Source organism: Gracilinanus agilis, chromosome 4 (genome assembly GCF_016433145.1).
Source record: "Gracilinanus agilis isolate LMUSP501 chromosome 4, AgileGrace, whole genome shotgun sequence".
NCBI classification, from domain to species: domain Eukaryota; kingdom Metazoa; phylum Chordata; class Mammalia; order Didelphimorphia; family Didelphidae; genus Gracilinanus; species Gracilinanus agilis.
Window position 1 is genome coordinate 326,275,903 of NC_058133.1, and position 17,484 is coordinate 326,293,386.

Here is a 17,484-nt window from a genome sequence, read left to right on the forward strand (position 1 = left end):
TCGAAAACCTTCAAAAAACACAGACACATCGCTCCAAACAGCTCACCATACAACAGCTGCATAATCTGTCCCACAGAAGGTTCAGAAAAGCACTAAAGGCATCAGAAACATACATCCATTGTTGAAATTGTAAAACACACAAATAACCCCAATACACTAAAACGGAGAGAGTTGGGATAACAGCTAAAGTAGGACACGTTCCTAATGTTCACTTTCACAGCTGGGCTACACGTTTTGGAAGAGAAGCTATGAAGAAGCATTGGGTTTGGTACTGGTGGCTCACTTTGAAACTCTGAGCATCAAACTTAATTGTAGTCTCCAAACTCACTTTCCCCCCCTTATTCAGTCTCAAAAACTGCAGCTGTGGAGACAAAAAAAATACTCTAATTAGAAAGCAGGATGTAATATTTTTTTCTAAAGCACACTTCAGGTCTGTTGAGGTTTCCTCAAGGGCTCACATTCATTTAGCTAAACCAAAATCTATATCCCTTTTAGGATCATAGATTTAGAGCTGGAAGAGTCCCAGGAAGTCACTTGCATTTACATAGCATTGTATCTCTCCAAAGTCCCAATTGATTGTTTATGTTATTAATTATAAGAAAAAGTAGAAAGACAATCACAACTCAGATTTTAAGATTCTCCAGAATACACGCTGGGGAAACTTGAAAATATAAATTACTGGAAAATCTTAGATTATTATTTAGCTTAATTTTGAATATTTTCCTTCTAAAACTGAGGACAGCTATTAAAGAAGACTCTGATATAAGACTGGTTCTTTCATTGTAGTCAGTTACATTGTAAAAGGCAGCGGTGACCCAAGTTCAGGAACAAAGCAGAGAATAAAGTTAGATTGTACCAAACCTCCACATGATAAAAGGCCCATCAGATATCATGACGTTTATTATAAAGGGAGGCATACAGGTCCTGGTGTCTCTTGTCCTTAAACCACTAAACGTGAGTGGAAGTTATCCTTAAGTTCTCCCTCCTAATCCAGTCCAACCAGACCACATCAAAGCTCAGAGATACAGAAAAATGGAAGGAAATGATACATCGGTGCTGGAGACAGCAAATCTGGTTATTATTTTGCCAACTGACTTAGGAACTCAAGGTAAAGAATGGAAACTCCAAATAAAGAAATATATGCATGAAAATATAAATGAAGAGTCCCATTAATCCCTGAAAACTCACAATATATAGTAAAATAGTTTTTAATGAACATTTTCTAAACAAGGTATCTTTTAAGTGTGAGTGTCTACTATGGACTTTTTTGGAATAAAATATTTTACCTACTTAAAATAGTTTACAATCAATGTATAATTAAAGTAGTCTTATTTTTTAGACAACTTGTGGAAAATGTCATTTGTCCTTTACCTGCTTAATCTTATGAATATAAAGTCTAGAGAATGACCTTTTTCTTAAAATTAAATAAAGCTAAATAATTCTTTGATAACTTTTGTAAGATTCTAACTTGCATGCCTCCTCCTCACCATGGCATCAAAGGTGGCTCTGGGTTCAAGAAACTTATACTAATAGACACTGGCTCTGTTGCGTCTCAGCAATGACAGATTGAGTGCTTACTGTTTGAAGACCAATCTTGTTAAGTGCAAAGAAACATCCCTAGAAGACAGGTCACTGGGTAATGACATTTTTGGTTAAAGAAGTTGGAAAAAAATCTTCCAAAGACTGGAAGAGTTGTGACTATTTAGCTATTGGGGATCAGTGGATTGTGGATCTTTCATAGTGGTATTATGTAAGATGTTCCCAAAGCCATAGTTCAGTTTTAAGCTTTATCAATATTTTCAGTAACATCATATGGATTTTTACATTGCTTCAAAGTAATGATTTGAACAGAAGAAATAGTTAAATACTCTGGAAGTGATTATTGCAAACAAATCCACAAAAAAGCTCAATATTATATACCTTAAATTGTTTATAAGAAATCCTTGATGTTAAGATCCGCTAGTGGGTCCTTTGCTGGAGGTTTCTTGGGGCTCTGAGTGGCAGGTGTAGGGCTTGGAGAAAGCTAATGGAAGAAAAGCCAGCCAAAGAAAGCAGGCATAGAAAGCAAACAGGGATATACAAGCATTAGGTAGTACACAAACTACAAAGAACAAACATGCAAAAGATTAGATGCCTAAAGTTTACAAAATAAAGCAAAACAAGAACAAAGAACCAAGACCCACAATACTTTGTTCTACTTAGTCAAAATATCATATTTGATTCAAGATTAGAAAATATAAAGTTCTTATAACTTCAAACACTTGAATATCAGGTTTTAAAAAAAAATACAATTTGGGGACTTTGGTAGAACAAGACTTTCACCATTGTAGGAATGATGTGAACAACTAGTCTAGTTTAGTAACATATACACACATTAAAAGTGCATAGTCAAGACCCATTTCTTTACATGAAGGCATTTTTATATTAAGATATTAGTTTCACTTAGAAAGTTATTTAATTTTTTTATAGTAAGAATGAATATGAAAGGGGAAAAATGAAAGGAAATAGTTTGCAGAAAGGTACTTAAGAATTACTTAGTGATAACTTTAAGTGTACTTAGGATTTTGTATTAACAAGTGCTAATAAAAAAAATAACCAAGTTTATTCTCATTGAATAAACTTATCCAGATAAATCCTATCTCTAAAAATTTACTGCATCATTTTACCAGTTAATTTTTTTTAGCTTTTAAGACAAAAGAGGAAAAATTGATTATGGATAATAAAATGAACACCTCTTAATTCTATAGGTAACTATCTACATAGATTTGCAAGAAAAAATTGGACTCTGCTTTGGTTGGGCCACTACAAAATCCCTTTTTTGATGTGCCTAGACAAGAGACAAGGACTCAGGAATTTGGCAGTTTTGTTTCTTTTTTTGCTATGAGAAATAAAAAATAATCTCCTTGTTTGTAAAATACAAATATGATAAATAACATTTGTGCTGTTTTATAACTTTTGTCATGACGGACTACAGAGTAAGAGGTATCTTATGTGTTATATCAAGTAATTAAGACTTCAGAGGCCCAAGGAAGGTGGGTTAGTTGAAAAGAAAGAAGACTGGATTGCAAAAATGTAGACCTAGCCACTGCTTAGATGCATTATCGCAGTCAGGTTTCTCTCTCAGCAGGCCAATTTTAAAGTAGGAATAATGTCTTATGAAAGGTAGTGCACAGCAGTGGGAAGATGATTGGTTTTAGAGTTAGTAAGATCTGAGTTTAAGTCTTGCCTCTGAGGTATTCTGGCCATATAACTAAGGACAAGTCATAGCCTTGTTGTTCTGATCTTTTTTTAAAAACATCAACAAACCTCTTATTTTCTGTCTTAGAATTGAAACTATCAGTTCTAGGCAGAAGAGTAGTAAAGGCTAGGCAACTGGGGCTAAGCCCAGGGTCACTCTGCTAGGAAGCATCCACTGCTAATGCCCCTCTCTGACAACTTCTCAATGTTCCCAGGCAATCTTCTGAGGTTGCACAGGAGAAGAGCTGCTGATCTGTTTTGGAGGATGGAGTTTCTACAGTGGGAGTCCCCACGCTGATGAAATCATTGGTTTAGAACAAGCCTGCCCCTTCCCCTAAGCAAAAAGACTTCACATGAATGAGAGAAGCAATGTTTAGAACTCTTCAGATGTTAAGCGCTATTGAAGTTCTAGGTATCATTTCATGATGAACAACTTTAAGTGAGATGAGATGGAATGCCAACCAACCGAACTATACTGGAAAAGAAAAAGGAAGACCTGCCAGTGGCACAGAGTAAGCTCTTAGAAACCACCACAGCGGCCCCAGTGCAGCGCCCTCACACGGACTATGTGTTCTCATTCCAATAAGCGCAGGAGGTGGGGCCTGAGGGAATGGACTGTCTGGAAGGGCACAGGACAAGCCCTCTGGTCTGCCTCAGCACTGACCAGCTGGGGTGATTACGGGCAATTCATTAGCTTCTCTTATCCTTGATTTTCTCATCGACAAAAAGGGTTGATATGGCAGCACTGATGCCACACATGGTGATACCCAAAGAAGAAAATGTAAATATAAAGCACTGATTCTTCGAAGTATTATCTGCTAGTGACTAGTATCATTCTCTATTATTCTCAAATTTTGGATCCTTTTAGGATATGGGGGAAATAGTTCTTGGGCAATAATGCAAAGTTTCCCATCAACTGGAGTAAACCATAATACAGAGGTTTGGTATATAGTCACATTATAAGAAGTATCAAACTAGCCTGATTTTTTTGGTTAAATTTGATGGTTGATAAGGAAGTCTTTTACTTTTTCTTGATTGTTTATCGTGTAGTGCCTGTTCCAACTCTTAGAAGTCCTTGTACCATCCCATCCCCCACCTCTCTTCCTGAAGCACACAACTGCCTTCCATGCTATAGAGAAAGTTGGTCTCTTATGGACAATAAGCGCCCTCCTTCCCTTCTCTCCACATCTCAGAATGTCCTTTCTGGTGCTGTCTGGAAAGAAGAGGCAGCCTTTTCTCCTGGCCAAGACAAATGTATCTCTTTTTCTCCACCAATTCCTCTTATCTCTTCTTGGTCTTTGCTCTGTTGACTTCTTCTCTCTTCCACGCTCAATCTTTTTCTATTCACTGACTTCTTGCTGCCTATAGACATTCCCAGGTCTTCCCCATCCTTTCATCTCCTAAAGCTATCATGTAACTCTGTATCTCCTCTCCATTTCACTGCCAAACTCCTGGAAAAAGTCATTTGCTGTCTCCACTTTCTCAGTTCTTGCTTCTTAGCAATGTGGACTCTCACCCAACCAACCTTCTGAAATTGTTCTCTCCAAGGTTAGCAAGGAGCTCACCTGCTAAATTCAGTGGCTTTTCCTCCTCAGTCTTCAATTTCCCCCACCTCTTTGTAACGTCCCATTCTGCTAAATGCTGGCTCTTCACACTCAGCGCTTCTCTCTTGGCTTCTGTATAAGGCCTCCACAAGCTTCTCCTGTCTGCCTCCTTTACTGACCCAACCCCCAACTGTGGATGAAATGGCCTGTCCCACCCACCTCAAAGGCTTGTTCTTGGCCTACAGTTTTCCAACCATTATTCCCCTCTTCGTGATTTTTAACACTGCCCTCTGGTTCGAGCATCTTCGATATACAGAAGACTCCTATATCTGTATGTCCAGCCCTTATCATTCCTGAGCCCCAGGCCTGAATCACCAACTGCCTGCATACATCTTCATTGGCACGTCTCACTGACACCCCAAATTCAATGTGCCCCAAACAGAATGAATGATTTTCCCCTAAATCCATCTCCTCTTTAAACTTCCCTATTTATTTTGAGGACTCCACTATTGAGGTCACTGAGTCTCACCATGCTGGAGCTGCCTTTGGCTTTTTCCTCTCCCCCATGCCCACAAACGATGAGTTGCCGAACCTTGGCAGCGTCACTTCCAAAGCACTTCCCTCCCAGGGATGCTGCAAGGACCCAATGAGATCATATCTGTAAAGCGCTTAGCTGTCTCTGGTGCCTAGTAGGGGCTCTCTCAGTGCCCTGAGTATTATTATCAGCTCTTCAAATACGTAGGCACACACATGAATACATAAACATACACGTGTAGGCACACACAGATGTGTCTGTGTATAGTACTCCTCCATTAAACGGTAAGCTTCTCAAGAGAAGGGGCTTTTTTTGTCTTTATATCTCCAAAATCTAGCAAACAAATTGCCCAGAGCACTGTCTAAGAAGCCTTGGACTTAATTATATTTTCTCGGTGTCTTGGCAACTAACAGTCTTCCATAGAACCTGATGTTACCATTTCATTCAAAAGCGCACAAACGCACCTGTGCACCAGGTACAGAGGCCGCTCCGAATGGGGGCCTCATCATGGGCTGTGCAAACATCACCGGCTGCTGCGGCATCATGGGCACACCCGTTCCAGCAGGGGGCTGAAAAATAGTATTTAAAAGTTCAGAACAGGAAAATAGCTCTATCATAAAGAGAGATTTAATTAAGGTGATCTCTTACCATTCCAAATCCTGTTCCTGGCTGCCCAACAGGTGGTGCCCCAGCACCAGGAGGGACCGAACTAGCAGAAGGTACGGCTCCTTGCTAAAACAAGCATAACACGTACATGGTACATGCTCTTAAAGCTCACAGGGTAGGATTTCAAATGATTCACAGAGTATGACTTCTCTATTTTGTCTCCCAGACTTCATGAATAAATGTCAGACCTCGCTGCAAGACGGGTTACTATTTGTTTGATGGTAAACATTATTACCAGATGACGTGGAGCCTCCAGCCTTTTCTCTCCTCTCCTTCTCACATTTATCACGTCCTGCCTGATGTAAAGTTGGCTGTACAACAGCTCATTTATTTTCACCCTTTATTCTTACTGTAAATAGTTGAAAACTTTCTAAAGAGTGCCTCCCTTTCCTGGATTACTGTATGCTTAGATGGGTTCTGGCCTTGATACTGAATGACTAAGGCTTTCCCTTGTATCTTCAATGTAACTTTTATCTGTTTATTTATTTCTGCCTACATTGTAACTTTCATGTCTTTGGACTATGTGATCGAAGACCTACTGTACTTGGACACAATCTAATTCCCATTTTGAAATAACATTTAAGGAATATCATTTGCATTAAAAGAAAACAAAATTTTTCTCCCAAAATAGGATACTAGGAAAGTAAGAATAGTTAGGAAATTAGGAGTGACTCGGCCAGGCTGGGCTGTCCTCGGTTCTTTGGACCTGGTTTGACCTTGAGATTTTCTGAGGTGCTCTATCTCCCTCTCAGCTAAAGTAACTCTGTCTGTTTGTCTCTCCTCCCCAACTTAGCTCTCTGATCCCATCGTCCTACAATCATCACCTAACACTGGACATCTGCAGGTAAGTCTGACTCCTATCTCATCCTCCCCTTCATCTCAGTGACTCTGTCCTATGGCTTTCCAGGAAAGCTAATGGCTTCATCCCCTGAAAATCTGAATGTTCAATCAGAGCCACTCTCGTTGTTGACTCCCCCTCCCCAGGGACACCTGGGAGAAGGAGGGTCACTCTCCAGGGGGATAGATTCTTGAATTCACCCTTCCCCACTCCCCATTTGTCTCATAACCTTCTTTTCTTCCATTACCTGGCCACTCCGATGGTCTCCTTCTCCTCTGCCTCCTACCAGACTGGTAAATGGTCAGAAATTCCCTATGTCTAAGCCTTTTGGAAGCTCTGCAACAAATCTTCTCTCTCCCTATTCTGGCTCCAGGCCCACCTTCTCTTCTAACTCTGCTCATGCCATTTCTCATTCTTTCTTACCTCCTAGCCTTGGAGGCAGAGGCTCTGTGCTTGTCTCAGCTGCCTTCTTTGGCTTCCTCTAACCCCTCTCACTCTACTCCAGCAGAAACCTCTCTTAATTCTTAATTGTGCTGAACTTAGAAAGCTTTCAGATTCTGAATATAACATCAGAATTCAAGTTATAGGCTGTGTATATTGCTAGCAATAAGCAGGTTCTGTGACCAGCAGAAGAAGCAATTAAGAACTAAGATTTGTCATAGTCAAGAACTACTCACAAGCTCCTTTAAACTTTTGAAACTGCAAATTCAAGATGAAACATCTATCAGAATGAAGTTTATTTTAATTGTGAAGCAAGTAGGAACATTAAGAGTTAAGACAGAAAGTTGTAATAAACTTTAAAGCAAAGGATTTGAAAGTAAAAGGCACAAATGTTTGGCATCTAAGAGAAACCAGAAAAACATTTTCCTCTTCTCTCAGTACAGAAACTAGGAGTTGAAGCCACCATTAATGAAGGTAATGGCTCCCTACAAAATTGTGAACTCTTTTTCTGCACATTTTCCATTCTCCGTGACTTTTGGTCTGTATGAACAATCACTAGCTCTACAAAACAAAAGGTGCTGTTTGAGGTAAAAGCTTTTGGGACTGTTGTGTTTTGAATTCATTGTCTCATGGATCATTGATCAGTATTTTGGTAATCCCTATTCAAGAGAAAAGCCACGAGGTACTCAGATGTTTTAAAAGTTGAGGAGACAATTTCAACATAAGCTGAGACAAGATCCCTTCTAATCTGATTATTCCCTGAGTCCAGCTGTGAAGTGTGACTGTACTACATGACTGACTCTTACTTGAAATCAAATAGTGTTAAAATCCTGTCTTTGCCTTTTCCTTTTATAGTAAATATCTATAATCTGTATCCCAAATAATCAAGTATACTGGTAATTGAAGCCCCTAAAATTTGAAATACTAATCAGAATTCACTCTTTTCCTTTCTTCTGATCTCTTATATCCTGAGAAATAATGCTTCTCCTGCCCTCCCTCCCACTTTACCTCTCCTTGACCCCCCAGCACCCTTCAGTTCTGCCCCCGCCCCATCCCTTTATTAAAACAAGGCGACTTCTCTTTATATCCCTACTCAATAAAACCTCCTTTTCTAATACCCTTGCTCCTCCTTCATAATGTTCTCCTACTGAGGCCTTTTCAGACATCACCAACACCAATCTAGACTGAGGGAAGACAGGACCATGAGAATCCCCATTGAGCAAGGACATTGCCCATATTCCCTTGGACTCATGGCCCCCTCCCCAAAATTCTCCCGCCATCTTTCACCCCTGTTTTTTTCTTTTTTCATATAAAGAAAAAAGACAGGAATGACAGACTGTGGGACTAAAACCCTGCTTTCCCCAAACCCTACTGAAACTAAAAGGCTTCCCCATGCAACACCTGCCGAGTTCCAGCAACACCTGGCAGAACACCAGGATTTTGTTCTTCAGCTTGTCCTGCATGGGTGAGCCACAGCCTGGGAACCAGCCTGCCCCAACTCTCCAAGCCTGGGACACTCCACCCACTCAGGAACATCTAATGAACTTAATCCAAGTAGCTCACCTTGACCAGAGGCAACTAATAGAGGCAACACAAGTTACCTCATCCCTAACAACCCCCTTTTCCCTCCAACTCTATAAGAGATAATATCCTTTCCCACTTGGGTGAGGATTTGGCAGTCATCTTTACTGGTGTTGAGATCCCCCTTGCTGCTCCTCTCCTCCATTCCCCAACCCTTCCTCCATTAAAGCTTTGCTAAATCACCCTACTCTGATTTCATTAGTCTCTGAAGTCGAACCCTTGTCAGTCAGACTGACAGAATTGGCAGCCACTTTTACTGCTTGGCAGGCTGGCACTTCTCCTAATCTCATTTTATGGAAATAATAATAGCGTCTACTTTAAAAGGCTGCCATGAGGCTCTAATAAGGTAATCAATGTAGAGTTCTAACCCTAAAGCTTTAGATAAGTGTTGCTTATTATTATTGTGGTGGTGGATGTACTAAGTCATGCAGTAATAGAACCAGAATAGAAAAATCCAGATCCTTCTCTCCAAATAGAGCTCTGTGCTCATTACACCAGGCTGACTTTCAGTATGGCTGCTGCCCACCAACCCCAGCAGTGTCTTCTTTTGGCTTTACCCAAAGACAGAGCCTTGGAGAACACAAGAAGTTAATTGGGTTTTAGGGATCTTTCTTAGTTTTCTTTAAATAGACCTCTCTGGTTTTTTATTCTCTAGAGGGATGGAGAAAGGTCTAAGTAGGTTTGTTTCTTTGTTCCTTTTCAGCATGATGAAGACCAAAAACTCTATTTTTATTGACTGCCTAGTTGATTTGGTTGATAGGAAGGCATTCTTTCCTATCTTTACTACCACACATGAAAAGTGAAGCACTTGGCAGAAGAGACCAACTTCACCAAACAGTATGGAATTTAGTGGTTAATTGCTTTGGAACTTGAATTTCATAAAATAATTCCCAAGCCATCAATTTGTCTACACAAAAAGTATGTTCTTAGTCATATAGAAAAAATAACAAGTAAATCAAGTCTGTACTACTTATAACATTATGCTATCACAGAGTGACACTAGTAATATATTAAATCTTATAGCAAAGATGCTATATTATTAGGTTTAGTAAGAAATTTGATGAAAAGAATTAGTAGAACTTGAAAATTAAAATTCACTCACACAATAGAAAATTGTCCAAAAATTTTTTTTTTAAATTTTAAACCCTTAACTTCTGTGTATTGACTTATAGGTGGAAGAGTTGGTAAGGGTAGGCAATGGGGGGTCAAGTGACTTGCCCAGGGTCACACAGCTGGGAAGTGTATTGTCCAAATTTTCTGGTTAAAAAAGCTTTAATTATTATTAAGATAGAGAAGTAAAAAATTATATAATTACAGTTATACTGAGTAAGATATTAGATGAAGATCTCCAAAATGATGAATCCTACTAAAATACTTCTGGAAAGTTTTGTCAGTATATAAATATTTTAATGTTTTTCTATTTAAAATATTATCTTTAACATAAAATTCTATGTTCACAATATTTCTCTTTGTTAAAATAATATATTTAATATAAGTAAGATGCTAGTGAATTAAATATCCTGTTTGCATTTCTTGTATTTCAAAGTTGAAATGTGGTAGAACATTGACATGAAAGAATTTAAGGAGAAGTAAATGACCCATATTTTTGAAATATTCCACTAAGGTTTGGATGAGGACATACAGTACTACATACCAAGGAGCCACTTGGTGGGACACCAGTTGACCATGTTGCTGGTGCTACTTTCGGTTGCCAGTTAGCTCCTCCTGTCAGTTTCCTTTCTCCAGCATTCCACTGAAGATCTCCTCTAAAGTATCATGTGCAAATGGAATAAGCTAGTCAGAAAATAATTATGACTGAAATTTTAGATACATTAAAAATTTGAGCTAGGGAGATCCTGCTTATGTGTCTGTTATGATATATAAGATAATATAATAGGATTTGAAAAATATGTTTATTATAGGATCTCTACTTCCTATTTCAGAATATTCCAATTTTTCAGGAAATTAAAGTACATAGTCACATCGTTCACTGGTTGTAAACATGACAAAACAACTATAAGAAATACTGTATGTGCTGCTCAATGCTTGGCACTCAAAATTAATAGTCCCAAATGAAACAATTTTAAACTAATGATAATTTTACTTAATGTCTCCCAAGCATGTAATCAGATATTCTTAAATCATTCTAAATATGTTTTAGTGATAATTAAAGACAAATATTTTATTCCTATAAAGTATACATTTGTGGGGAGAATAGTTAATATTTTTCTAATTATATGTTTAAAAGGACCTAATTTTAAAATGAATAAACTTGACATGCATCCCAATAAAAGCAATGGATTTCTTCACATTATCACTTAATGTGCAGAAAGCAGAACTTTACTTTTGGTTCTTCATAATAGTTTATTTCATAACATATAGCTGAATTAATTAAGGTAATCAATTTATTAAGGTTATTCCAAGAAAAATGATATTATACTGCCTGTCACCTTAGTTTGGACCAAACCAAAAAGTATGTTTCACAATACTTACTTTTTTGACGTGGTACCAGAAATCCCAAGATCTGAAATTACATAAAATAATAGAATATTTAAGTCTTATTTTTAAAAAATTCTAAATGGAATGATTTTAAAATGTATAAAACATAGCTCTAGAGCCCAATTCCTTTGCTCTAAGGAAAAATTGCTTTCAAATCACCAAGAAACTGCATTACAAAGCATATGTACTAGTTTATTTATTTCACTTTTATTTTATTTTTTCCCCTTTTACATATAAAAAGTTTCTAACATTTTTCAAAGAATATCGAGTCTCAAATTCTCTCCTTCCTTCCCCCCCAACCTTCTACCAATGTTGAGATGTTAAGCAACCTCATACAGATTTTGCATGTATAATCACGTAAAACATTTTCCCATTTTAATCCTTTTATGGAAGGAAACTCAAATAATAAAAATTAAGAAAGTGAAAAAAGTTTGCTTTGGTCTGAAGTCAGACTCAGTTCTTTTTCTTTGGAAGTAGATGGTATTTTTTTTTATCATGAGTCTTTTGGGATAGTTTTGGACCATTGTGTTGCTGTGAATAGCTGTTATTCATAGTTGTTTATTCCTTTCACTGCATGATGTTCTCCTAGTTCTGTTTATTTCACTCTACTTCAGGTTATGTAAATCTTTCCAGGTTTTTCTGAACTCTTCCTCTTGCTTGTCATTTCTTATAGCACAACAGTATTCCATTACAGTCATATATTACAACTTACTCAGCCATTCTCCAATTGATGGGTATCCCCTCACTTTCCAAATATTTGCCCCCCTATAAGGAAGCTTTAAATATTTTTGTACATATGGGCTCTTTCCCTTTTTAAAAAAATCTCTTTGGGATACAAGCTTAGTAATGGTATTGCTGGGTCAAAGAGTATGTACTATTTCATAGGCCCAAGCTGCTCTCTTGAATGACTGAATGAGTTCAGAAATCCCCCAACAATGTATTCATGTCCCAGATTTCTCATATCCTCTCCAACTTTTTTCATTTTCTTTTTCCATCATAATAGCCAGTCTGGTAGGTATCAAGTGGTCACTCAGAGTTGTTTTAATTTACATTTTTCTAGTTAATAGTGATTTAGGGCCTTTTTTTGCATGCCTGTAGAGAGCTTGAATTATTTTGTTTGAGAACTGCCTCTTCATATCCTTTGACCATTTATCAAGTAGGGATTAACTTCTATTTTTATATATTCAACTCATTTCTCTATGCATTTGAGAAATAAGGCCTTTATTAGAGAGGCTTGTAAAAAATTTTGCACCATTATGATTACTATGTCTTACTTTCTATCCTGTTTACTCCATGTTTAGTTTCTGACTCCTACTTCCCCCAATTTGCCATCCTTTTTTATCAGTCCCACCCCTTCCTCTCCTATTTTCCTTTAGAGTAAGATAGATTTCTATACCCAATTGATTGTGTATGTTTCTTCCCTCACTGAGTCAGTTTCTATGAGAATAAGGTTCATATGCTCTCCTTCTCACCTCTCCATCTTCCCGTCTACTATGAATACTCTTTCATGCTTATTTCATGTGCAATAATTTCCCCATTCTATTTTTCCCTCCCCCCTCCTCCCAATGTACTCCTCTTTCTCATGCTTTAATTTAATTTATTTTTTATATCACCCCCATCATATTCAACTTGTATCCTCACCCTCTGTCTATGTATACTCCTTCTAACTGCTCAAATAATCACAAAATTTTTTGGTATAACAAGAATCATCTCCCCATGTAGAGATGTTTAGCCTTATTATGTCTTCTGATTTCTCTTTCCTGCTTACCTTTTTATGCTTCTCTTGAGCCTTGTATTTGAGAGTCAAATTTTCCATTCAGCTCTGGTCTTTCCATCAGTTATGTTTGAAAGTCCTCTATTTCATTGAATACCTATTCCCCCTGCCCCCTACCCCAAAAGATTAGGCTCAGTTTTTCTGGGTAAGTGATTCTTCATTGAAGTGCTAGCTCCTTTGTCCTCTGGAACATATTCTGGAAAATATTCTAGGCCCTCCAATCTTTTAATGTAGAAACTGCTAAATCTTATGTTAACCTGTCTGTAGCTCCATAATATCTGAATTGTTTTTCTTTGTCTGTCCCTTGCCCTGGGAATTTTGGAATTTGGCTATATAGTATTTCTGGGAGTTATCCTTTTGGGATCTCTTCCAGGAGATGATCAGTGGTTTCTTTACATTTCCAATTTGTCTGCTGGTTCTAGAATATCAGGGCAATTTTCCTCAATGATTTCTTGAAAGACAATGCTAAGTTCTTTTTTTAATTATGATTTTCAGTTAGTATAAAAATTCTTATATTATTTCTCCTGAATTTATTTTCTAAGTCAGCTGTTTTTCCCATGAGATATTTCACATTTTCTTCTATTTTTATGTTCTTTTGACTTTGATTGTTTCTTGATATCCCATAGAGTCATTAGCTTCCACTTGCCCAAATCTAATTTTTAAGACTTTCTTTTTTATGATTTCCTTTATGAATTTTATCTATCTTTATGAAGATATAATATCTTCTTTGTGAATTTTAATAATTTTTATGATTTTATTGAGTGAGCTTTTGTGCCTCCTTTTCCATTCCATTTGGCCAATTCTACTTTGTAAAGGGTTCTTTTCCTTAGTGAATTTTAATACCTCTTTTTCCAAAAGGTCAATTCTATCTTACAAGAAGTTTTTCTCTTCAGTATATTTCTGTATATATTTTTCCATTTGGCCCATTCTGCTTTTTCTTTTCATTGCTTTTTGGAGAGTAATGAGTCTATGGTTATTGTAATCCCAGGCATAGATTAATGGTGTTAATATTTGAGCTATGACAAGCTTCTCCCCAATCCCTCCATCAAAACACAGAATTTAAGTGTTTGCTATATCCCAAGCACTGTGCTAAGTGTTGGAAATAAAAGGAAAGGTAAAATAGTTCTTGCCCTCAAGAAGCTCACATTCTAATGCAAGAAACAAAATCTAAATAACTAAATTCACACAGAATATATATTTTGTATACGTATATATGTAAGTGTATATGTGTATATACACACACACTATATATATATATATATATCATGGGCACTATGTATAGAGTGCCAGGTTTCCAATGTCGAGAGGAAAGAGAGATAGATAGATAGATAGATAGATAGATAGATAGAGAGAGAGAGAGAGAGAGAGAGAGAGAGAGAGAGAAAGAGAACAAAGTAAGGACCAGATGGGAAGATGCATGGGCTCTAAGATATGAGGGCTCTAAAAGTCTGAAAATGAACTTAGATTTGAATAGGAATTAGACCAAAGTCAGAGGCAGGTAACTCAGGGAAAAAAACCCCAAAGAGGAGCATGGTCCAATGAGAATAAAAGCAGGAAGGTGCAGCTGGGTGTCAGTGGATAGAGAGCCAGTCCTGGAGCTGGGTTCAAATCTGGATCTGATACTCTTTCTCTGTGTGACCCTGGACAAATCACTTACCTCCATATGTCTTAGAGTTGTTACTAAGAGAGAAAGTACAGTTTTTTTAAAGAATAAAAGGAGGAGAACTAAAGTTTAGAGTTGAGGCTTTTGAAAAATGCCAAAGCCAGCAGAAACAGTAAGGAGGGGGTTGTTTGTTTTTTAAGCTTTGTTGGGAGACAAAAACTATAAGAGAAGAATAGGTTCAGTATTTGGTTAAGAAGCAGCTGAAACCTATAATGAACTAGTAAGAAAAAAACCTTCCTGCCCTAAATGAGTTCAAGTCATTTGACATATATCAATTATTCCTCATATACTAAATTAGTTTGCAGAAATGACCATGGAACTAATTTGTGATCTTTTTAGAATCACAGAGAATAAGAGAAACTACAGAAGATTGTAGATAGGTAAATGATTCCATTTTTAAAAAGGAGAAAAGGAGAGAGTAGATTTTTGGTCAACTATTGGTTGGTAGTCCAATATCTATTTATGGAAAAATTCTAGAATAAATGATTAAAGAAACTGTGAGGCAGTTGGTAGGTAGCAGGCCTAAAGCTGGGAGATTCTGGGTTCAGATCTGATTCAAACATTTTCTAGCTCTGTGATACTGAGAAAATCATTTAACCCATATTTGCCTAGCCCTTGCTGCTCTTCTGTCTTAGAATTAATACTAAGATAGAAGGTAAGGGCTTAAAAAAAAAGAAAAAATCACATGAGCATTTAGAAAGGAAATAATCATCACTAGAGCCAGTATTGGTGGTAGCTCTTTTTTCTTTTTGCTGCTCTTCTGTCTTACACAGAATACTAAGACAGAGGGTAAGGTTTTGAAAAAGAAAAGAAACTGTGTGAGCATTTAGAAAGGAAATAGTCATCATTAGAACCATATAGGTGGTGTTTTTTTTTTCCCCAAACCCTTACTTTCTTTCTAGTATCACTTCTAAGGCAGAAGAGCATAAGGGCTAGGCAATTGGGGGTTAAGTGACTTGCCCAGGTTCAACTAGCTGGGAAATATCTGCAGCCAGATTAGAACTCCAGGTCCAGTGCTTTGTGCTAACTAGCTGCCACTGGGTTTGTTAATAATTCATTTAAGACTACTATTTCTCCTTTTTGGGAAGTTTAAACAATTCAAGGAAATACCATGGAGTGATTGATTTTTAGCAAGGCATTAGGCAAAGTCCCATGATAGCCCGGTGAACAAAACAGAGATATAGTCTAGAATATGATAGTACAGTCAGTAGAATCAGATGTAGATGAATGAAGAGACCCAATGTGTATTGATCTTTGTTGAATTAGGAATTAGAGTTCAGTTTTTGGACTTGAATTGTTAAAAATTTTAACAATGACTTTAGTAAAGATAAATGATGCCAATCAAACTTGGGGAACATGAGGAGCTGTGAAGGAGGACAAATACATTGGGTATCAGCTCAATAAAGTCTGATAGCCAGGAAAATGTGATCTATTAAGATGAAAATTTTATAGGGATAACATGAAGTCCTACACTTATTGGCACAATTGCAGAACTGGTAAGCTACAACTAGGTAGCAGCTAGAATAGCTGGAGAAGTATAGTTCTTTTGTGCTCCACACCTGTCAGACCAAATCTGGAATATGTGTTCCGGTTTAGGGCATACATTTTAGGAAGAACAAAGGCAAGCAAGAAAGGTATTTTCTTTCTAATTAAAGGAAATCATGCTGAATGGTGAGATTACTAAAACCATGCTAGCATCAGATTCTTCAACAGTACAGTGAGACCAACAATGGCTCTGAGTTTGAGTTGGTTTGAGGAGCAGAATCCTTCCCTCCTCTCCCCATATGCAGAGCCACGCAGAAGCGGCCAGCTCAGCCCAGGTCATCTACTGCTAATCACTCCGCCATTATTCCTCAGAAGGGGCTCCTGAAGGTAACAGTCAGCCCTGAGAGGGGAGATTCCATGTGCATCTTAGCTCTCTAACATGACAGTCTTGTGGGACTCTATGGCTGTATTATGCAGCAGATTCACATCTTAGGAGACAGATCCCAGGGAGGTTTTGGCATCGCAGCGTTAATCTCTTCCTCCATTACTGGTTGTAAATGGTTTAGCCCCATGCTATTTCCTTCCAAAGGTTTTGGAGTCCAAGGAATGTGTCCTCTGCAAGCAGGGTACAGGGGCCCAGGATGAAGACTTTTTCTGGAAACAATCTGGGGCTTTCTCAGAACCAAGATGGAGAAACCAATTTCAGATAGGAAACAGCCTTCAGCTTTACTAATTCGTAATTAGATTGAATTTACTAGAATAAGGAAGACTTTACTGTTACCATCCTTAGTACTTCCCTCTACTCTCTCAAACATCCCCTCCATTACCTTATTTTGCTTTTTATTTTTATTAAAACTTTTACCTTCCATTTTAGAATCAATATTAGGTATTTGTTCTAAGGCAGAAGAGTGGTAAGGGTAGGCAATGGGGGTTAAGGGACTTGCCCAGGGTCACACAGCTAGGAAGTGTCTGAGGCCAGATTTGAACCTAGGCCTTTATCTTTATCTACTGAGTCGCCCAGCTGTCCCCTCTCCATTACCCTATCCTTACAATGTATATATTTTATATTTATACATTAGAGTATATGGAGCTTTCTCCCAGTACAATGTAAGCTTCTTGAAGGCAGGTACTATTTTCAAAGATTCAAAGACTGAGAGCTGGAAGGAATCTTAAAGTGCCACCCTCCTCATTTCACAGATAGAAAACTAAGGCTGAGAAAGT

The 17,484-nt window shown here is 37.7% G+C and overlaps 1 protein-coding gene across 29 annotated transcripts in view; it reads right to left on the reverse strand.

Annotated features, from left to right (window-relative positions):
- Positions 1-1,930: 1,930 nt before the first annotated feature.
- The window catches only part of SNAP91 (synaptosome associated protein 91), a 145,465-nt gene continuing 129,911 nt past the window's right edge, over positions 1,931-17,484 (reverse strand). For 24 of the 29 annotated variants that reach the window (XM_044674077.1, XM_044674076.1, XM_044674073.1 and 21 more), the window contains 5 exons: positions 11,336-11,366; positions 10,497-10,608; positions 5,965-6,048; positions 5,781-5,885; positions 1,931-2,023 (listed from right to left, as the gene is read on the reverse strand). In XM_044674077.1, coding sequence (XP_044530012.1) covers positions 1,931-2,023; positions 5,781-5,885; positions 5,965-6,048; positions 10,497-10,608; positions 11,336-11,366 — 425 coding nt within the window. The remainder of the gene's footprint in view (positions 2,024-5,780; positions 5,886-5,964; positions 6,049-10,496; positions 10,609-11,335; positions 11,367-17,484) is intronic. The other 5 variants (XM_044674069.1, XM_044674058.1, XM_044674055.1 and 2 more) reach the window with 2 other exon arrangements.